This window comes from Plectrocnemia conspersa, unplaced genomic scaffold (genome assembly GCF_051122295.1).
Source record: "Plectrocnemia conspersa isolate PC_06_02 unplaced genomic scaffold, ASM5112229v1 ptg000001l, whole genome shotgun sequence".
NCBI classification, from domain to species: Eukaryota; Metazoa; Arthropoda; class Insecta; order Trichoptera; family Polycentropodidae; genus Plectrocnemia; species Plectrocnemia conspersa.
The window spans coordinates 12,829,634-12,854,019 of NW_028277165.1; the positions used below are offsets into that span (position 1 = coordinate 12,829,634).

A 24,386-nucleotide genomic window follows, 5' to 3' on the forward strand; every position below is an offset into this window, starting at 1 on the left:
TTAGCTAGACTTATCATATTGCTTTATGTAATAAGCATGGACATGGCTTTAATTGTGATTACATATTGTTATAATAAATTTTATTAATTAGACAATTTTAAACATAATATATTATCATTGTGATATATTGCATTTAATTATGAATTAAATTTAATATTTTTGGTATAAGTGTATGCTAAATGGCCTAATGCTTTTGTCGACTACTAAATTTATAAGTATTGTATAATTTGAAGCTTATCTAACTAAAAAATACTTGCAACTTTAAAAGTAATTGCAGAATTATTTTTATATAGCGTTACGTTGCAAATACTTTGTATCGACATTGTAATAAAAAAATAGGTTAAAAATATTGAGAACTTTTTAAAATTAAAAACCTATAGTTTTGATCCAGTTTTAAAACTGAGCTCTTAAATTAAAGGATAATATACTATATGTCAATCAATTATATAAAATAATATTTCATCATTTTTTTTAAATAACAATAAGTATGAAAATTAAACTTAACACATCAAAACTAACTTGTAGCTTTGATATTAACCAAGCTTTTTATGGTAAACACATATATAATCTTTATTTAAATATCAAGTATTAAAGAATTTTAAGCGTTATAAAATAAAATGTGATCATCTAAAAATTTTCTGTTATAGAAAAAACACCGGTAATTGTATTATATAAATCATTATTATATTGTATTAATGATAATTTTTTTTAATTGTTTCACTAAACTGTATTTTACACTATTAAAAAAAGAAGGACGCATTTGCTTTAATTTACATTTTTTTATATTATGAAAGTAGTTTAATATATTCAAGAAAAAAGCAATTTACTAAAGAGCTTATACTTTAAAATTACTAAAAATGTAAGTTTTTCATAAAAATAAAAATGGCCAAATATATAAATAATTGAAGTGAAAAAAATCGACGTTAAGATCTTAATCAGTATATCTCCAATATTTTGTATACTAAAACGCTGAATATTTAAAAGATCGTTAGTCAAAAATAGTTTTAATTGATGGGTAAGAACTATTTAATCGATCACCGTTAAACATTAACAAAATTAAATAAAAACAATTATATTAGTTACAAATTGATATAACTACATATAAGTAAATTAAATAAATAACTAAATATACTCACCGAATAATATTACGAACACAGGGAGAATGTAGCGCAAATACCTCTTGAAAGAACACATTTTAAACGTATTTTACATTCCACTCTCACGCTTTAAATCATATTACTCTATTAACTACTATTTTTTTAATTACACACTTAAAAATATTTACATTATTTCTAAATCACTGTTTAATTTTCCTTCAGATCTCACTTTTCACAAATATCAATCAATAATGTAAATAATGCGATTCGAGCTATTCGCGAAAACTTTGGCGCATACAAGTTTTCCGAGAGGCAAGCTCTGTGCGGAGCTTTCGCGTCCGTCGCCGGTGCTGGCACCCTATCGACTAAGGGTGGAACACCCCTCTAGGCTTTTTGGCGTACGTACACCCGCTAGGGAAAAATCACACAACGCATGTACAGAGAAGCAACACTATGGGCCGACTCAGCGAGAAAATTGCTATTTTCTTCGATTTTTATTTAAGCCTCGTATTCTTTTTCGACATAAAAAAATCTAAATAGATATTTGCTTTACCAAAAAAATATTTAATTTAGTTTATTATCTAAAATATTCAGTATATACGCTATAAAATATTCAATAATACAAGCAATTTGCAGTTTTCCTAATAAAAAAAATTGTAAAAAACTATTGAGTCATATGATTTAAATTATAAAATGAAAATGAATAATAATAATGGTAATTAATATAATGATTATAAACGACGATAGCAATATTACTTAAAAACAGAAGCAAAGAATAAAATGATGCTCATTGTAGGGGATATCAAAGTAGAATAATACTATCCCTTTTAGACTTAGAGGGGCAAAATATCGGCCCACCCTATAAATGCGAAAAATTCCATCGGCCGATATTTTCGCGCATGTTTAATGTTTTTGTACGATATGCGCGACATGTCAACATAAAAGTAATACATTTGTTTTGTTTCAGGCAAGTAACAGAGGAATGAACGCGCGGTCACAGTCTGACAGTCCCTTTTTTATGATAGGGATGGCTGGCGAAGTGAAAACATAAGTCGGTATTGCATACACGAAATTCTTTCTACTATTTGTTAATTTTTATTTCCATTCAGACATAAGGGTTATATATTAAAATTAAGTAAGTTTCAATAAAACGTGTATGTGTATGTGTTTAAATTAAAGTGATGTGTAATTAAAATATTTAATATATCGATAGCATAGTTGCCGAGGTATTTCAATGCTTGAATTAATAAACATCGTGAATTATGCGAGCGGTACCCGAATTGTTTTTTAGTCATTTAATTAAAATAATAATAATAATGTCAATACTGGTATTACCGGTAATACCGGTATAAACGGTTTTTTCTCACGGTTTTACTGATATTAAAAATTCCGGTATTATCGAGATTTATAATTGAGGCAAATATTTAGCATTTTATACACAATTGATATTTCGTATCAGTTGCATCAGGAATCAAGACATCGTTTATACAAACTAAGCTGCAAAAATTGCATACCTATATAATATAATAGTAAATATTTTACTATTTTTTTAAACTCATATATTGCTAGTATTGGGATTTGACAATTCTGATTTGAAATGTCAAGATGTTTATTTTTATAATTCAGTCCACGAACAGAACAGGACTAGAATTGACTTGGACGTTTAAAACACAGATTATAATTGATCTTTTCTTTAAAAATATTTTGTGTTGTTTTTTTAACGGTCCATATGCGACCACCGAGCCGTAATTTGCTTACGGCTAATATATTGCGTAATGTATGCATTTCATTCAAAGCAAATTGAAACTTTTTAATCATTTCTTTATTACTTTTTCGTATATTTTGTAACTTAAAACGCGCAGGTATTTTTTTATTAACAAAACGGCAAGATAAGATTCTTTGATATATGTTTTTTATGTAAAAAGTTATCATAAAGCATTTTTTGCCAGGTTTACATTTCCCCTGTTTTTAATATACCTATGTTTACCTAAACACGTTTTTTCATACGATATTAAATTTGTTTTATTACTTTAATTTAACATTAATGTTTACATTATGTATTTTTATGACAAATAATTAATCGAATATCAGATGATAAAAAAGAAGATATTAATATTTCAATCGTGTTTAATTAATATAGAATGTTCGAAAGCTTTGTATTATATATTGAACAAGAAAAATAGAGATTTTCATTTTAATATCCAAGATTCTTCGCATTATCGCTTAGCGCAAATATCTCGCGAAAATATTTTCCAACCGTCCATATTTCACAATTGTCCCAGTTTTGCTATCGCTGCAATTGTCTACGTCTGTCCCGTAAATCACGCACGCGAAACTCTATATTAGATTTTATTCGAAACGCTGCGAGAAAAACGAGACAAAGATTCGACTCTCGCGGTTTTGTTTTGCGTTTTATCCATTTTGTACGAACTTTGTCCATTATATTATGTACCTGCGTTGTAATATATTATATTACCGTTGTGTACGCTTGTCAAATAGATAGACGGGCAAGCTTTTTTCGGCGGAAGGGATTCGAATAGAAATTATAAATTAAAAAAAGGCACAGCGCGTACTAAATCAACAAATTGAGACATGGGTCGCGCTCATATATCGTTTTTATGGACGTTTGATTTTGTCAGCTTCATAAATATTAGCCAATGCCACTATGCCATTTTCGATCATTGTATCCTTTTGGATTAAACTTTTTTTGTTTTAGTATATACCACAATATTGATTTTATCAACGGAATCTTAAAAATATTATTTTCTGTTAATGATAGTGTGAAAATAATTTACTAATTTAAAATATTATTAGATATTTAAATTGAACTATTATTAAATAACAGTGATTATACCATATAATTAGATATTCTGTCTGGGATGATACATACTTATTATTATTTTAGTGTCATGTCCAAATGCAAACATTTGGACATGACACTAAAAGTTTTGCAATAAAGATATATTAATTCTTCTAATTCAATTTTCAACTTAAAATTTCCCTATTATTTTAGTATGAAAAACTCATATTTTAAATATTTTATCTTCTTCCGTTTGATAATTAAAATAAATAACCGAGAGAATTTAGTCATCTGAGACTTTCTTAGTCCATGAATTTTAAGCATCCTTTTTTATATGGGTATTAATTATTGTGTTTTTATATATAATTTATGTTTTATTGTGGTTAATATGTTGTGACATCAAAATGTATGTAAAATCCTATTTATCGTACTTCTCGATGTGTAAAGACATAATATTTGCGCTATCGGCTTTTAATGATTTTTTAAATTACGTAAATTTGATCAATAATTTGTATCAATAACTTTTTCCTAATAATTGTTTATTTTAATAATGAAATGTATGCTACATTGCATTTATTAAAAGCTTAAGAAAGAGCTCTAGATTATTATTAAAATTTTAGAAACAGATCTAAAAATCTTTGTTATGAAAAGTTCTGCAACTTTTTTGTTTATCATTTCTCGCAAGTTGTTATTTCTGTAATCAGTCATAATAAATATTTTTTTTAAATATATTAGTAAATTTTCTAATAAAAATGTATTGTGATTACATTATTTATTATTTAATACAATTTAAAATTATCAAATATAGTAAAACTTCACAAAAAACATGTACAAAATTATTGTCAATGTTTCACCAAATTATAATAATTAATTACTGTGTTGCAGCGCAAGAAAATATTTGTGAAATGATGGATGATGTTAAGCATGTTATGTTTTATCTTATTAGGTTAAGGTTATCTTATTAGGTTAGGTTATCAGACAACCCCGCAAATCTAAAACAATGCAATTAATGAAATTGACGCACTGAGCGTGAGAAAAAAAATGCCATAAACCTCTGTAGTTCGGTAGTACTTTAACTCTTCCGATAAATATTAAGGGACCTGCCATACTGGTAATCAAGAACTTGAATTGGGGCAGACTGTACGTGACAATAGACGGATGCATGACAATAGCCATTCGAAAATTTTTTAAGTACTCTTGTATTGAATCAAAAGCACTTAAAAAATGTCTTTAGCAATATAAGTATTAAGCAAAATTAAAAAAAATAATATCGATCTAAACCTATTCGAACAAATGATATCAATCTTTTTCAACTTATTTTAAACAACGCAACGATCATATGCAATATACTGTAAGTTCGTCATTTTTAGCTACTGCGGAAAAAAACAAGTAAAAATAAAATACTGCCAGTTTGGCTATATGTATAAATACGGATAAACAAGATCCAAATAATATCTTCCGCACAAGGCATTTGCCAACATCTTAAACACTTCAACTAGACTCACTGAACTAACGATCAAGAAAAACCACTAACCATTGACAGACAAAGAAGATAGAAAAAGCAACCGCTTCTCTCTTCACGTGAAATTGCTTTGGAGGTGACTAGGCGGAAAAAAAATCTACACATTACCATAAATGTATTATATTATACAAACTGTACGTAAATAAAATTCAAATTGTTTCACACGTTTATTCCTTAAAAATAACCTTATGTTATATTAAATTAAACACCCCTGCCACAAAGGACAGTTTGTTTTAAATATTTATTTAATTTACCGGATTTTTTTTATTGCTACCGAATTTCTCGTGACATTTAAAAATTGTAATTACCCTTCAGCATAAGGACTTTTTATGAGTTATAAAAAGTGGCAGCTTTGTCAATCAAGTTTGTTAATTACTTTTTCAAGGTAGGTTTTAAATCGCTTTTTTTTTGAGTTGATAGTAAAGCAGAAGAAAATACGCTAAAAACGCTTCACCGGTCGTATTTGATTAAGCTAAGAAATGAAAGTAGCTAGTCGAAAGCTCTGTTATGCAACATTGAAAACTTTACTGCTTGATGTACTCAAAACGCTTTTATAATCGTTAGTAGAATCAGAATCAGAATTTTTGCAGAACAACTTAATTTTTGAATAAGTAGAGTATTATTTTATAAAGCTGAATTGTAATATTTTTTGTATATAATACATTTTATATACCAATATTGGATCAATATTTAATAAATGAATAATAGTAGTATTTTAAGTAAGTGAAGACAGTTATTTTATTTTAAAATATTTACATACTTTATTACATCATAGAGTCCCAGAATTGATCCCGAAGTCTCAAGATTTTATATTATCATTCTGTAAAACATTTGAGTTCTGTACGCAATCCTTAGCGAAGGGATAAAGCTACTTATTTAATACACCATCCAAGTGGCTTATCCCTATTGTTGGTTGTACAACTAGCAAGAACCAACCAATAAGTGTCTAATGTGAGAAACCCTATATTATACTGCCAGGCAGGGTCATACCCTCATACACCAGATATTATGCAATTGAATAATGAGTTCCAAGCATGGTTCAAAAAACCGCTTTGTAAAAATGTTTCTCCAACATCTGAGAAAGAGATCAACTCCCACAAAATTATAAACCTAATGAGTATCACACACGAAGCGCCGATTAACACAACCGCGCATTATCTCGCAAAGCGCACGGGGGTGTATCCGACCCACCTCCTGCCGCCCGTTTACAATTAAAACTTTTAACGTTCATTCGGCGTGACATGTCACGCGCGAGCTTTAATATAGTGTACCGCATAATTATCAGTATCCGATGACGCATTTACATGTCGAGACCCCGTTTTTCGTCTTAACTCTCGCACGCCCTCGGTTCTGCGTTATTGGTTCAACGGCGATGCGAATCAATAACCTTGCCATATCCGCGTCTTTGTTTATTGGCATTTAACCATCATCGTCAGCTTTGATACGTCCATTAGCCGGGGATTCTCTTGTGTGTGTATAGAGCGGCATTTGCGCCTGCGATAACAATGCCCGATATATAACACACAAATAACGCTATCTCGCCGAGCCATTATAATTCCGAACTGTAGCCGGATTACGTTTCTTTTGTTTCTGATTCCATCATCGGCATCCGGTATTGAGCAGATCTTGGCTAATGGTCATTGTGATGGTTGTCGCTTTTGTGCCGCACTGGTTCAATATTTTCAAAATTGTAATATGAGTCACACACATACATTTACATGGAAATGCTATTGTATTTATTCTCTACGTAATAACTAGCTTTTACACCCGGTTTCGCCCGCGTTTTGTTCCCAGTTACTACGTTTCGTTTTTTTGTTGAATCACATTTATTTGTCAGCACATATAGTTGTTTTCAACTCGTAATATTGTGGCGTAATATTACCAACGAAAGAAGCATTCGTCTCTCAAGCCAACCCCTATCACATTGAGATTTATTTTTTATCTGATTTATTTATTAATGATTAAGTTAGGATCGTTCTTACTCAAAAATGAATAAATATAATATACCACCAAGGTAATCCAAATTTAACAATATTAATTTTATGTACTAACTTGTTTGTTGTCGAAAACAACTTTTTACATAAAACAATAGTCACTAGCTACTTATCAAATTTTTTAAATGAGGGATTGGAAATCAATACAGGCAGTTCTCGAGTTACGACCACCTCGACTTACGAGCATTCGAATTTACGACGAAAAAAAAGTTGTAAAATTTTTTTTTTTTATGTCATATACATAATTTCAAGACTGGTTTGATAACTGTTTTATTCCAGGAGTAAAGAAGAACTGTGATTTTATTGATTCTTGACAATGCTCCAGGCCATCCTCCACACTTAGGGGAATCACATCCAAATATAAAAGTGGTTTATTTACCTCCAAACACCACCAGCATTCTACAGCCGATGGACCAAGGGGGTATTGCTAACTTCAAAGCCCATTATTTAAGAATCACTTTTGCCCAAGCAATTGCAGGAACAGACAAACATAAGACATTGAGAGAATTTTGGAAAAATTACAACATCTTTCATGCAATAAACAATATCTCAAAAGGATGGTCCAAAGTAACGACGAATTGTATGAACGGCATATGGAACAAATTCTTAAAAAGATATAATGACAATATGTATTTTAATAAAGAAGGGGAAATAGATGGGATAGCAAATATTATTGTAAAATGTGCTCAACAACTTAATCTGGAAGTTGATAATGAATATGCAATTCATCTTTTGGAAAATGATGTTGAGGAACTCACAAACCAAGATTTGATTGAGATTGAGGAACAACGAGTTGCAGAAAAAATGTAATGGAGCTAAAAGAATTAGATGAACTCGAAGAACCACCAAACAAATTTGTGTTAAAAGACATGGCTGCAGCTTTTAGCCAAATCAATGATGCTATTAAAAAATTTGAAAATATGGACAAAGACATCGATAGATCTTCGAGGGTACACAGCCTTATTTAGCAAGCACTTGCGTGTTATTAAAAAAATTATAGAGAAAAGAAACAACAAACTGTACAAACAAACCTGGACGTTTTTTTAAGAAAAACAAGCACTATCACTGCACTCCCTGAAAAATCTCAAGAATTAACAATGGATATCAGTAGCACAGATGATAAAAATACTCTATATCAATTCTTATAAATAAATTATTTATGTAGATATTTGCTAAAAAGTATTTAGTTAACAACTTGAAGTCAGCAATAAAAGTGGTTTTTGTATTTCGCATGTATGCATTGTTTTTAATTATTTTTTGTATGATTTTCGACTTACGACCTTTTCGAGGTACGACCAAGGTGGTGGAACGGAACCCCCTCGTAACTCGAGAACTGACTGTATTTATAATAAATCAAAAACACATTTATTACGAAACACGCTATAAATTGTTGAACAAAATTTATTTTTGCTAGTTGTGAACTGATTCTGTGGTTAATTAAATAACACGTTTTTACTTAAATTTCCTATGCCAAATAAACAAAATTAAGATAATAATTTGATAATACTAATTTGTCAAATTCAACCAATTATCATGTTTTATCAATTTAAGATAAAAAAACATGCTGAATTACAATTAAGAAAATCAAAGAATCTTAAAATATTTAAATATTTTCAATTACAAACATACACAACAACAAAAATATTTTTGCAATGATCTGGCTTTCATTTGTAAAGTAAGAAATTGTACCAAGACTTAATTTTTTATTAAACATTTAATCTCCCTTCAATATCTTGTAAAACATTCCAAATTAATGACACATATTTGTTGTATTCAAGGTAATGAACGTAAGATTTTATTTGTAAAGTTTCCCTGATGCTTGAAAATTTATAACAACGATTATTATTGAGGTCTTGGAGCATAACTAACCCTTGCTTTTTAAATGCAGAAAATCACTAATTATGTTGTTTTAGTTTAGCACACTTTTAAATAAGTTTTTTGGAATATAGTCACAAAAAAATTTGCTCCAGCCAGCACTAGTGATCTTTTCCTTTTTCTACAAGGAAATAAATAATCTCGTCTAACAAATTTATTTCTGTATTTAGTCTCACACGAGATAAAGTGAAATCTGTGTCGTTCTAACATAATGCAATAAATCTAATTATGGGCTTTGATTCATGTTTCTTGGTTTATGAATATTGATAACACGCAAAAAATAATCACCCACGGTTCTTATTTAGTAGAAAAATATACAAAAATCATTTTAATAAAAACTAGTAATTGAACAATATAATCGAAATTTTTGATAAAATATATTATATTAATATCTTTCAGAAAATATTTATTTACATTTTTGCTCATTTTTTTAAAACGCTTTAACTGTACTTCAAGACTGCATGTCTTGAATGTCTTTTTTAATTTTTATGCTTTTTAGTAGTGAATTTACAAGTTTAATAAAAGTTTATTGAACAAATTTTCTATATAAAAAGGATTTGTATTTTAAAGCTATTTGATAATTTGCTTGAAAATAAGCAATTTTTGTATATTTAGATTGCTCGATTGGATTTGAAATCATTTGTTGTGTTATTAATTCAGATTTAAGTTCTTGGAGCTTTTTATTTTACTATTGATAGGAGAAATATAACGTGTTAAAATGGTGACCCAAATTTCCTTTCTTAGATATTTTCTTCAATAATAATTAAAAATAGTGTAATTTTCTTTCCTCATTAAAATAAAACGTTTTATTGTGGGGGCTAGTCATAACAAACAAACGGAAAGAGAAACCATCACGTCTCGAAAGTTTCCATGCAATTTTAATAACTGTGAAGATTCAGAAAACTCTGTGGCAAAAATATGTATGTTAACAACTTGTTATTAGTTGCTAATAAGGATAATAATACAAAAAACTAAAATATTTTCTTTTATAAAAAAACAATAATTTTTGTAAAAGAAAATTTTATTGACGTGTTTACAATTTTACTAAAAATAATTAAAATATATATATGTAAATATGATACATAAATTGTATTTATAGTCAAAATAATTAAAACATACATTTACAGCAATTAATGTTTTAAGAGTCTTAAAAATGTTTTTTATAACTGTAAAAAATGTTTAAAATTCGAAAATATCCACGTTAAATGCTTTTAACACACAATAAAACGAAACTTTGTAAGGCTTAAAGCGTTTCAATTTTAAGCAACGGTAAAGTAAGATATACTGTACTGGTTTAAGTCGAGAGAGATATATACACTATTGCGGCAATGCTGTGATTATACTTATTCGATAATGATCGCAATTACTAAATACACACAAACACATACACCACATACTTACTACAATATATACAACGTTGTCTCTTGAGGCATCTGTTTATTTTAGTTTAGCGTATATTTCACTCTCGCATATTTACATAATTCAATTTAAGTATAGGGAACCGACATTATCTTTGCATAAGTTTGCGTTAATTTAATTTATAAACGCCGCACAACAATAGTATACACTAATTCGGCACATAGTACCTATGTGTTGATATAATGCGATCATCAGGAATATGTCGGTATGCACGAATTTATTATTTAATAAATCTATACGTATTATACATAAGTACTTATGTATACAAGAATGTCGTTTGATTCGCTCGAGGGCTTAGTGGCATTTCGAATTTGTGACATTTGATATAATCACATTATAGCATCTTAATTCTCAAACGCGTAATCGATGATCAATGGTCCACTCAAAATGTTAATAGCATATCACAATATAAATGGATAGAGTGTGCTTGATTATTTTGAGAATAAACAATATAATATGATAATAACAGTTTTATTAGTCATTTAAATATTATCTTTATAGGTTTGTATCAAACAATAAAACAGTAAATATAAAATTTAATTTTTAGTGCTCTTATCAAGTACTATGAATAAAATGTGTAAATAACACAATTGTCATTGTATATTTATTTTATTTTTCCGTTGTAAATTGAAACGCATTAGCTAAATTATTTACAAAAGAATACACAAAATCAACAACTACTAAAATAAAAGTTTTAATTAATTGACTTTATTCTAATTACTCATCATGTAATCTAGTATGATCGCTCGGTATTATAATTATATATTAATCACTAATTTATATTTCACAGATACGATGCACATAAAAAACACATTTAAAATAATCGTTTATATGGGATTTGGACCTGTCTTTTAGGTATTAGACACTGAATTTTACCATTGCTTTTGTTGAATGAACAACAAAAGCAATGCTAAAAGTCAGTTGCTAATACCTAAAAGACCTGGGTCCAAATCCCATATGAACGATTATAAAATATCAACATTACAATAACGCCAGGGATTCAAATTCCACATGAATATCGATATTTTTTATAGCCTTATCATATTTGTTATTTTGTAGTATTGTTAACAGTATATAAATTATACTAAAGTAGTAGCTTGGAACGCCAATGGCTTATCAAAGTATAGACAAGAAGTAAAGTTATTAATTATAAATAAAGAAATATATTAAATAGTAATTTCAAAAACTCACTTTACAATTAGCTATCTAAAAATATCAAATAATACAATATATGACACTAAACACCCAGATGGTTCTGCTCATTAAGAGACTGCTATTATTGTTAAAAAAACACAATAAAAACCTTGAACAAGCTCAATATGCAATTGAGTATATTATAGCAAGTATAGAAGATTGGAATGAAACAATAACTATCACATATATTTACAGTCCACCTAAACATAAAATCCAAACACAACAATATATGCAATTTTATAACACTCTCGGCAATCATTTCATAGCAGAAGGTGACTATAATTCAGAACATACTTAATGTCACTCAAAAATGCAACACCCAAATAAAAACAACTTCTAAAAGCAGTGGATACTTGCAACTTTACTTGCTTGCTTAAATCTTGCTTAACTACTGATTGTCCACATATCATAGATTATAGAAAAAAATACTTCTTGTATAGTATAATTATGTAATATATTTTTCTAGCATCTTTTAATTGAAAACTTTGTTTTAGGAACAAAACATGGTACAAAATACAAATTTTACATGACTATGCATTGTCAATATTTGTAAGAGAATTTTGTGATATTATTTAATATATTTACAGCACCTATTACATTAAAAATGTACTGTAAGGTACGACTTAAATTTATCTTGAGCAAATCATTGACTAAATAATACATAAGAATTAAGTTTGAGGTAGAATAAATTAATTAGGCTATAATTTTTTTTATCACGTTTACATATGTATATATGATATACATTTATTTTTCGTGAAGGTAAAAATAAACTGAAAGCACTCTCTTAATTTAAAAAAAGAGACGTGTTTATTTAAAATTATTGCTGATATTATATAATAGCACAAACAGTTTTTACTTAGCAAATATCCAACAATAAAATATTAACAAAGTAGCAATTTCATAGTTTTCCAACAAATGATATAATACATCCCGTAGCAACAGTTTTAACTAGTATATATTCTCTGAAAAGACGCTAGTAAAGCTACGACGAGTCGCTCGTTTCAGATTTCCACTTCGTGTATTTATATTATAATATAGTTCTATTTCTATATTGAGTCATAAATTATGTATACATATCATACGACGATGGAATATTTCATCTGTATGAAAGGATCGTACTTTGCGAGACCGCTAGAGAAAAGCAAATTGGTCCGAGGTACGGAATGATAAAAGAGTATTTACTATTAAACATCCTTCTTGCCATATATTTGTGTTTGTGTTCTTATCTTTAAACTTGACCCCTTTGTTGTATTTTATATGTGGCATATCTTATTCAAACACCCTTTTTTCAATTCTGGCGTGACAAACAGAATCTTCGCATTTCCAACACTTATGCCAATTGCTTCGTAGTAAAGACGAATGTGGTCGGTCGATGTGGAATATTTTACATAAATACATATTCGCGGCAGAGACTGTGACAAATTGTCTAGGGCTGACTATGGACCGATTGTGTCAGCCAAAAATGATATCGTTATATTTTTGCTTTCCCTTTTAGCGTCGCCTTCGCGCATTTTTTTATTATGCCGTACAGTATAAATATGCGATGAAATACGGGACGCGCTTTATAGTTTATGTGTTATAAAATACTAATAATTTGGGTGAATCTTCCATTGCGTATGATATACAAATATTTAATTATAAAGGAACGAATAGTATATGTTGTAAATTACAATGTTTGAGAGCCTTACAAAGAGTTCTTAAGACCGAATATGTACTAAACATTTTTTTCATTATGCTTTTATTGTTAGATTTATCTGTATTCTACATGTCATGCTATCCTATTTAGCTTTATTTTATTTAAAATAAGTTTTTGATTACAACACCATAAAAGTTAAGAGCATGCAATCTTTTTAAATTAATGTTAATTATCAGTGAAGTTATAAGTATAATTTTACTGTGCTAGTTAAAAAGTAATATTTGTTTACGTATTTCCAAATAATCAGATATTCACAGAATTGTGACTTAAATACTACAAAATAAAAAATAAATTAAGACAATCTCAAACCTATCATAATGAAAGCTCGAAAGCAATAGTCAATAGCTAAAACTAAATAAGTCAACAACACATGGACGTTTCGCAGCTGTCAAATTGTATTTTATACTTTTAGAGCAACATGGAATTTCACGAGTGCTTATTATTTTAAAACATATTTATAGGGCAAGATATCACCTGTTCCGAAACGTTTCTGTTATGGTTTATCCACACAGTAAATAAATACAAGTGAAATTAAAAATCAATTTCTTAATATAATTCATCTTACTGGCATATTTAATGAAATTATATTTATGCTAATAAAAAATTAATTTATCAGTCAGTTTGAAATTATTTGACGAAATGCTGACGAACAAAGGAGATTCCCTTATTTATATAATTATGATAATTAGAAGTTACAGCATCACGAAAAAGGTTAATCGCGTCGTCTTACAGTCTAAAAATAATTATGCTGGATCAAAACTCGTATAAAGAGCGATGATCTTACAAACAAGGAATATAATATATAACAATATAATACGATAACAATTAATTAAAATTTAGAATGATAAAATACATCAAACGACTAATAATATTTTCATTAAATGTAACGTTATGCGGCGCTAAGAGTTTCCGCTACACAAAATCAAAAGTCGAAGTTTTAAAAAGTGACGTGTTTCATAGTATGTATTTTTCAAAGACGGTGACACATTCTATGCAATAGTTTGCAGACATCACATAGATATATGTTATATAAACATGATCACATTTCAGTGCACTGCATCACCATTGCTTCCAGAGAATAAACCTACGCAAAAAATCTATAAAAATATTACAGACTTGGTTGCATTGCTCGATTTTGTCCACTTGCGATTTTACACCATTAATAATTCATGAAGATCGAGTACGATTTAGCTTTGGATGTAAATAAAACATAGATATTATTCTATATGAAAATATTAAAATAAACGATTGTATTAAACCTTAGTGTTTTTCTAATGATTGTATTGGGGTCATCGTGGAATTGGTTTTGCGGCGATGCTTACAAAATGGCATGTCATTCGTATGCGGTAACAGCGATTCTCTAACTACATGCATTTTGTCGAAACGTAATGCGAGGCGCTTCATTATGGTTTCGGAAATTGTATAGGTAAATAATAAACTATTTAATGGCTAAATATAGACCAAATCATGAAATGAAATGAAATGAAGGACCATACAGGAGAGAGTTTGAAAAGTGTGATGAAAAACGAGTACCTCACTTAAAAATCGATGTGTAATTTGCAGCTGACATTTTATATACACTATACAGTAAAATCAGTCAGTCCAGACACAATGGCGGTTAACTCCATAGTGTGGACATGGTCTGCATTCTTGCCGGTTCCATGCTCGAATAAAGAAAAAAGGTTTTAATCGAGTGGGTAACCACCCAAAAAAGTCACAAGGAAGTAATAAATCCAGCCTGATTCATAATGATCTAAGCAAATCTGTATAAACGACTGAACTTTAATTTTGCAACTTGGAATGTGTCAACTATGCTACAACCAGGAAAGATGCAAATAATAACGGAAGAAAAACTAAAGCTCAAGATAGATATAAGAACCTTGCAAGAAATCAGACAAATAAACAAACAGAATAACACACTTTAGGGGCATATCGAGGTACAGGATTTATACTCACTGGTAAAACTAGGATTCGAACCAATCAACGACAGACTATCAAAATTAACAATGAAAGGGACATTATTTAATATAACTTTAGGCAATGCATATGCTTCGACAGAAGAGGCAGAAGAGAAAAAGAAAAATAGATTTTATGAAGAACTTTAAAATCAGTGTAAAAAAGTCCCCAAACATTATGCACTAGTAATTCTAGGAATCTTTAATGTCAAAGTAGGTAAAACATATATATTTAGAGAAGCGGCAGGAAGGTACAGTTTACACAAACGACTATGCTACTTTGCGGCAGCCAATAATCTAGTATTTACTACTAATTTTAACATGCTTCCCACATAAGAAAATGCATAAAGGTACGTGGAAAATATCGGGTAGCACACTATGCAATAAAATATATCATGTGCTGATAAATGAAAAGCAAATTTTTTACACGATGTTGAAACATATAAAAGAGAAAATGCAGATTCAGACCATTATTTGGTAAAAGTTTTTTTCAGAGGAAAAACTGGCAAACCGAAAAACTGAAAGACAAAGACATGATGATGAACTATCAAAACACTGTGAGAGAAAAATTGAATAGGATTATTGAAGCGGAAGACATCAATACAACCTGGGGAAGAATTAAAAAAGCATAGTAGCCAGCGCGGAAGACCCCATAGGAACATATAAACACGAAATAAATAAGAAATAGTTTGATTAAGAATGCAGAGCCGCAATCGCTGAAAAAAAGAAACCAAGAAAGAGATGGCTACAGAGGAGCACAAGAAACAACAGAAGTTTACTAAGGAAAAAGATAAGCTGTGAAAAATGGAAAAAGAAAAAACACCCAACTTTATATTTTTTTTTATAAATTACTCAAACAAAATTATTCTAACTACGTCTCAATGCCTGCAAAAATAAGGAAGGAAAAATTATGATAGAGAAAGACAAAATCATAAAAAAAATAATACGAGTTCCATAAAAATCTACTAAGTGCTGCAGAAGAGCAAAATTGTAGCAGCCTTCTTTTTAGCAGAAATGAACATTGATGATCCTGCAATTGAAGAAGTATGATCAACTATGAAAAGATTAAAAATTACAAAGCATTAGGGGTAGATGAAATCACTGGAGAGCTGCTTAAGTATGGAGATGATGCTCTTGTTACAATAATACATAAAGTAATATGTAACGCATGGAAAAACGAAATAATAACAGAAGTCTGAATGACTGCAATTATTGTTTCCATATGGAAGAAGAGCGATAAATTAAATTGTAATAAATATAGTAAGTTTTCACTACTCAGCATCACATACAAAGTATTCTCAAACAGCATATATAGAAAGATATAAAATATGCCAATGAAATACTGGGAGAATATCACTATGGATTCTGAGCCAACAGGTCGACCATAGATCATATTCACACAATGAGACACACACTGTAAAAGGCTTACGAATATGATATAATACTGTACCACCTATTCATATACTAAGCAGTCTTTCGATAGCATTCAGAGAAAAAAATATTATATGTTCTGAAAATACTAGGCATCCTAGATAAATAACTAAGATTGGTTGAAACAACATTTAAAGGTTCAAAAGCGGTAGGTATTATACAAAATTAGGTGTCAAATAAGGAGATGCATTACCACACTCATCTTTAACCTGGTGATGGAAGTTTTGAAAATTAAAAATCTAAATATAAACGGATAAATAGATTATAATACATCCTAAGTGTTTGCATATACTGATGATTCAGTAATAACAAAAAGTAAAAGTAAATATTCGGTAATAACATAAAGTAAATGTTTGAGAACGATATTTGGTTCAATCAAAGAAGCAGATGAGACATACAGAAAAAAATTACCTACGAGTTAGAAGCACTCGCAGAGTAAGAAACTGCACTAAAATCTGATGAGAATGCCAATCAACAGTGCACCAAGGTGACAAGAACCAAAGGTGATTGATACACAAGCTTTAGCAAAATTTATACATAAAAAAGGGAAGCTTCTGGGGGTCGAAGACTTGATACGATACGTTAGCTATAAGATTACAGCTAATAGTTATTCTGAATTAAAATTCTAAATTAAAATAATTTGGTCTTTAAAGGATAAAGCATAAATGGAAATAGAGGTAATTCGTCTGCAAGGTCATACATGACTCTGTAGAAAACTTACAGGAAGCGTTGGATGGAGTGTGTGGAATAACGAATGTTATTTTACGAAAAGCAATCTGATCTTTAGATGTTTTAGTGAGCAATATTATATCATGTGATAAATTTTAAAATATTAAAAGATTTTTACATTTTTAACTTTAACATTAATAAAACTTTACTAGCAATCTTAGCGAAACTATTTAAAAAATAAAACCTTTAATAAATTAGATAAATTTGTTAACCAAACCTCTTAGATCTTCATTTACATTAGTAAAGCTATATAGTTATATTATGAAAAGCATCATATGAAGCGATTTATCAGAGGAAAACTAATTGGATTAGGCTTTGAATTTTGCTGTCAAATATCTGAACGTCAAATATATTTTCGACTTACATTAAAATAAACACGCGAACAAAGTAGCATGGATTTATACAACTTTAACATAACTGTGTTTTTAATATCAACAAAACATAAAAATTAATGGCTAATTATTTTAAACCTGAAAGAAATCGAATTGTAAATATTAAAATATTTAGTCTAATATAATTAAAAAAAATATATTTTAATATCAGATACAATAGACCAATTAATAGATAAAAATTAAATTACACTTTAATAGTTCCTGTTGTCGAAAAGACACACTCATTTGCGATTAATGTAGGATTTCTTATAAGCAATGAGTTGTACATAGACTCTCCAAATATTCTCAATTATTATTTTTAACAATTTGAGTATCGAATCGTAATGTCTTAAAAATATGAAAAAGGCATAGATACATATTTCAATATTTTAAGAAAATACTATAATATTTATTTTAATTTAAAAAAACAGTAGTTTAATATCATAGTGCATTGAATGAATTAAATTTTAAATTAGTATGAAGCCTAGTAAACATAAACCTCGTTGTAAAAATACCTTTTTAGTTGCACTGAAGTCGATTTTACTGTCAGTAATGATTTTTTTGCTAAGTATAATTTTTCTGTAATTTTCTGAATGCATCTTTTTATAACTCTAAAAATATATTTGGGTTTAATTTTTTCAACATTTTATGTCCAAAAAATACTGTTGTGTTTTTTGGTGCATTCAGAAATATATCCAATTTGATATCTCTCAAGATGTTGTTTGTCGTGTATTACAATCACGACACAAAATGTTGCGGTTATATCAGCAACGGAACGACTTAATATGGACACAAACAAGGCGTGTTATTCCGATAATGTCAACATAATCAGCGGTAAAACGACTTTTCCGATGCAGGGAACACTACGCGACCAGGCCGGTTGATTGGATTTCGCACTGAGTTGTCCAGTATTATTGGAAGGTGTCGTGAATTGCTGACAATTCCACACAACGCTCCATATAATCACACTAGGTCAAATAAACAAAATTATTCTAATATTATTAAGAAATATATTCCACGTCGATCACTTTAGAATATTCCAAAATGTGACGTTTGTAAAGTGTTACTACGCCTATATATTTAAATGAAACTTTCCCACTAAAGAAGTGCAGCATGATAGCCACCAAGATTACGCGAGACCACTACTGGCAGGACATCTAATGTGTATTCAATTTTGATGTTAAGCATATATGTACCAAATCGTCAACGTTAGGTAATATTTCGGTTGGCGGCTTAAGAGCTACGGTTGTAGCTTTCATTAGTCCATTGCTTATTTACTTATTGGCTTTCGCGCACACGCTTATAAATTTACCGCCGGTATTATTACATTACCCTCGGTTAGATCGGAGACTGGCGTTGGAAATTCTGTTTTGGAACTAGCCAGGGTCGATTCTACCGTTGAATAAATACCGTGGTAGATGAACAATTATGGTCTGGTGGTTTCTAATCGAGTTCGGAACTTGTCGAAAATATTTGCTCAAACGAGAGATTCGGTCTGAAAGCCGTGAAGTGCTTCAACGTAATGTCTGTTTAGACGTTATACTATCGGCAAGTTATTAGTCTATAAAATTTAAGCTATCGACTCGGTTTCGATTTGCATTTACAAACTATAATTAAACAGTTGCAAATTCAATAGATTTATTAAGTCAGTATATAAATCGTAAGGACGAGGGTGCTCCATGTCGAATAGCCTGAAGTAAGTACATATACGAATATGTATATTATTCTTTATTGAAAAATACATTTAAGAAAATCATAAGCACTTGAACAATCATCTTTCATTGACAATTGTTTAAATATAACCACATATTGTACTCTGAGCAAAATTTACCCTTATTAGAATATTTTTTATACTATTTAAAAGTTGGGTATTTCACACCGAATATTCTCTAAATAATTTTTACCATGAATATGATTGTGAAAATAAAATAAATTTAAGTTAGTAGAATAATACCATTTAAAAAACAAGGCCTTGACTCTAATATTCTGAAGCACCATCAGCATTTTATTGAGATCCGATGTGGACATAGGTTTTAAGTGTATTTTTAATATTTTATATAGCTAATGATGTATGACAACATTTAAATATATAATTATCTAAATAAATTTAGTACACTATACTGGTATTCAAAATATAATTATGTATTAAACAGCTTAGTAACCAAGACAGCATATTGGGTTATCTTTTATCTTAAAGGTATATTAAACTAAAGTCTTTGAAAAACAAAGCACCAATCTAGATTGGGTAGATCGAAGACAAAATGCAAATATACACTAATTACACCAATCTTATAAATATAGATGACGTGCTTACGCAAATTATATTTTAGATTATGTCTATGTAGTTTTATATGTATGATAATAAATGTGATATGCGTCTGTAAATCTATAATCAGATCTTATTAAAAAAAGATTTTTTATCATCTACCATAAGCAAGAGTAATTAATTTGTACAAGTTCCGTTAAAAGGGTTATATAAACGAATTGATTTATTGTCCCTTTTATTTGCAAAGAAACAGCGTTATAGTGGCCTTGACTAAAACGAATGGTTGACAAATAAAAATCATATTTTTTTGACAAAAGCAATTAGCGCAAAGACAATGTATTTTGTGAATGGCGCAAATAACGAAAGAATATGCGCCTTTTTAAGGATAACCATTATCCAAATGCTAGTGTAAAAAGTATAAATGCTAATGTTTCTATAAGCTAGAAGAACATAGAAATTAATATGCTGGATTTATGCAACTCAGATTAAAGCACATGTAAAAACAGTTTAATAAAGCATTCAAAATATAGTAACATAATCTTTTATTTCCCTTCAAATCATCTATGTTGTTTAAGCAGTTGAGAGAGAGAAATATCATTAATATTCCTCACTATCCCAGGTATCCTATAAAAAAATATCATGTGAAAGGCATCCAATAGGATGTTTTCTGTAATAATACAAAATACTTATTGTTACACATATAAATAAATTAAAAAAAAATATTATCAACTCTCAGTGAAATCTTTAAAAAATAATATAAACACTTACTTCATAAAATTATAAAATGATTTTAAACCTAACTCTACGTCAAACTAACAAACTTTTGACACAATCTAAGAACACTGTTTAATATATAAATTTCTAAATGCTGAACCCCCGCTGTTAATAGAGAAGGTAGAAAAGTTTAAATAGAAGTCCCAAAAGGCAGCATAACCTGCCTCCATATGTTATTATTTATACTCGATGTTCCTACACCGCAGAACCGTCAACTTGTGCTATGCAGATGACCAAGCGATTTATATGTTCTCATTGAGCAAAAAAATATACGCTTAAATTCTGGAAAATAGCTTGTGACAACTGCGCAATACGCAATACGTCATATATAAAATTATAATTATCGATAAAATAAATATAAAATACACCATTACAAACTTAGATAGTCACTGATCTATACGGTTCTATAAACAGAACACAATCTAAAATTGGCAATCGTCAACACTCGTACAGGTCATCGTCTTTTTTTTCGATTTCGATTTAAGACCAATCGAAAACTTTCTAATTTGCTGCCAACAATACCGGAAAATCCCTTAAGAGAAGCGCTTTAATTGGATTTTGTTATGAACTCTCGTTTTTGTGCCAGAGACATGATTTAACCTAACTTTTCTCCTCCATTATATACCAACTCCCGTAAGTTTGAGTGCTTTCTTTTTATTGGCATTCTTTAGCCCCTACGAGAGAGATATTCGAGTGCTTATCGCTATTGAATCTACTAACATAAAAGAAAAAAGTTTTGCGACTGTAACGTTAATGAATAATATATAGTATGTATCTACGGTGACAAAGAAGCGAAATCACATTGACAAATGAACTTTTCCCGAATTCCAGCACTGTCACTTTGCATTGTTTGGGGTGCTTTATATTTAATTTACGCTTCATGTCCATTGTCTCAAGTTGTGAACGTGCACTGGTTTTGAATATTCCATAACAAATTTCCTCGAAAATATTAATATTCATACGGGAAATGCATTAGTCGCGATTTAAACAATAAAGAAACAATCCAAAGGGAAACTCCAGTGAACCGTGGAGTTTCGTAATCTGGTTACAAAACTGGTAACGTGTAGCAAACAATGTTACTTTTGTGTTCTTATATTAAATTATTCATAAGTAGCGAGGCCTTTTCCCGTTTCCTTACTTAATTAACATCGACTTATAAAATATTAATTTAACGCAACGACCCGGTCTGGGTTTAGCTATAATTATCTTACGACATTATTTAAATTATTTTATGACATTACAACATTAAAATTGTAAAAATGACGCGAAGGAAAAGATGTTAAATCATGATAGATTAATTCAATATAATTAAATAAGCAAAATATAAAATTAATTGTATAAAACGAAAGTTAATAAAACTAATATTTTTTAGAGACGATAACAAGCAGTGTTTTTATAGAATCAAGTTTCCAAGAAAATTAAACTTTATGTATGTATATATAATACATTAATTCTATTTGTTTGACGTAACTATAGAAAATATTTATATAATAATCAGTGATGTTGGAGTTTAAACTAATTAAAAAAATTATATACATAGTAAATTTATAAAGTATTATATTATTAATCTTATTTACTATTTAATCTTCAAGCAAAAGTTAAAATGTTATTTGTTTGTTTATAAGAAAACATAAAAAATAAGTTATATTCCTAATGGATATATATATATAATAGTAAATCTGATCTGGTTGAACACAGTTTTATAGAAGACCACAAAATTGATTTTAGCAACACAAAAACTGACAACTAAGCAAATGTGGAATTTCAACTTCGCATGCTGTAATGACTAACAGGACAAAATTCAGACTAAAGATTATTATCAAAAATTGATATATGTATAACTATTATGAGACTGATGTTCTGATTTAGAGTGTGAGCTCCATATTTAAAACCGATATTCTTGAGAGATTTCATAATATATTATTCAGGATGATGACTGATGTTCCTCGGTTTGTGCCTAACTATTATTAATATATGTATATTAAGTGACTACTACTGTGTCAGTGAAAAAGAAACAATTAAAATTACAAATAAGCACACAAATAACATACTGGGAAGTAATCTGCTAAAATACAATGTTGTAATTAAACTTAGATTAAGCGTGTAAATATGTTACAACTAACAAACTACAATTAATATCATGACCACTGACTAACATAGAATAAGATAATACATGAAGATAGAGATTAGAAAATAATTTAAACGAATTAAATACACTATATTTTTATGTTAATTATTTAAAGAAAGCATCCAGTGGGAGATATCCTACGTGTTATTATTATTTTTTTCTTTTCCAAGTGCCTAGTTGTTGGAAGAAAGGAGAACGAAGTAAATATATAATGTTTTGCTTATTGTCCAAATACACGGAGTGCATTTTATTAAAAAAAATGTGTATATAATGACCGTACACATTTATAATAGAAGCTATTTTATAAATTGAAATTTAATAAAATAGCAATTATTACAAATATATAACTTAACAATTGCTGTTGAAAAAATATATGTTAATAAAAATAATGCTTAATAATTTATTATAAATAAATAAATCTAGCTTCATAATCGCCCTAAATAAATCGCTACATTGATTATTATGTTTTAATTCACTCAGAAAAAAACAAAAATATTATTACACCTATATCCATGTTTTTTAACCTAATATTCAACTGGTTATAGATGTTTGAATTAGTGATAACATTTTAACTGTCCAAGAACAAGTTTTAATTATGTTTTCGCTTACCAATGAACTTGTGAGAACCTAGATTTGTTATGGCCAAAACTTGGCGGCACTTGGATAACACTGGCGTGACGGTTATTCGCTCGACTGTCAATCTTCGCGCGACGTCGTGCTCGCGCCCCGTACTTTGTAAACCATATAAACAAAGTACGATACGCGCGCACGACAGCTATGACAAAAATAGGCTCCCACAAACTCTTTAGTTGATAGAAAAATAGTACCGATCTAAAATCATAAATTATGTCACAGTGCACTATAATAGTCGTTAAATTACGCTTCATGATGTCGATGTATTAATTTGAAGCAGATTCATTAATATATATTAAAAACTTTTTGTATTATTTTATGAGCGGTGATTAAGCGATCCATCTCGTATACACATACATATGTTGTGTATACGTGATTATTGACAGCTGTCTGATTTACAGTGCTGCCAACATAGAAAACATTATTTGGATTAACCTGTAAAATTAAATAAAAATATTTTTACATAACAATAAAAATAGACTTTTTATTGTTATGTGAAAAA

At 29.2% G+C, this 24,386-nt stretch overlaps 1 protein-coding gene across 1 annotated transcript in view; it reads right to left on the minus strand.

Moving 5' to 3' along the window:
- Positions 1-1,464, minus strand: part of LOC148238894 (uncharacterized) — an 82,871-nt gene extending 81,407 nt beyond the window's left edge. The window contains exon 1 of the mRNA XM_088188057.1: positions 1,137-1,464. Coding sequence (XP_088044183.1) covers positions 1,137-1,194 — 58 coding nt within the window. The 5' untranslated portion in view covers positions 1,195-1,464. The remainder of the gene's footprint in view (positions 1-1,136) is intronic.
- Positions 1,465-24,386: the final 22,922 nt, after the last annotated feature.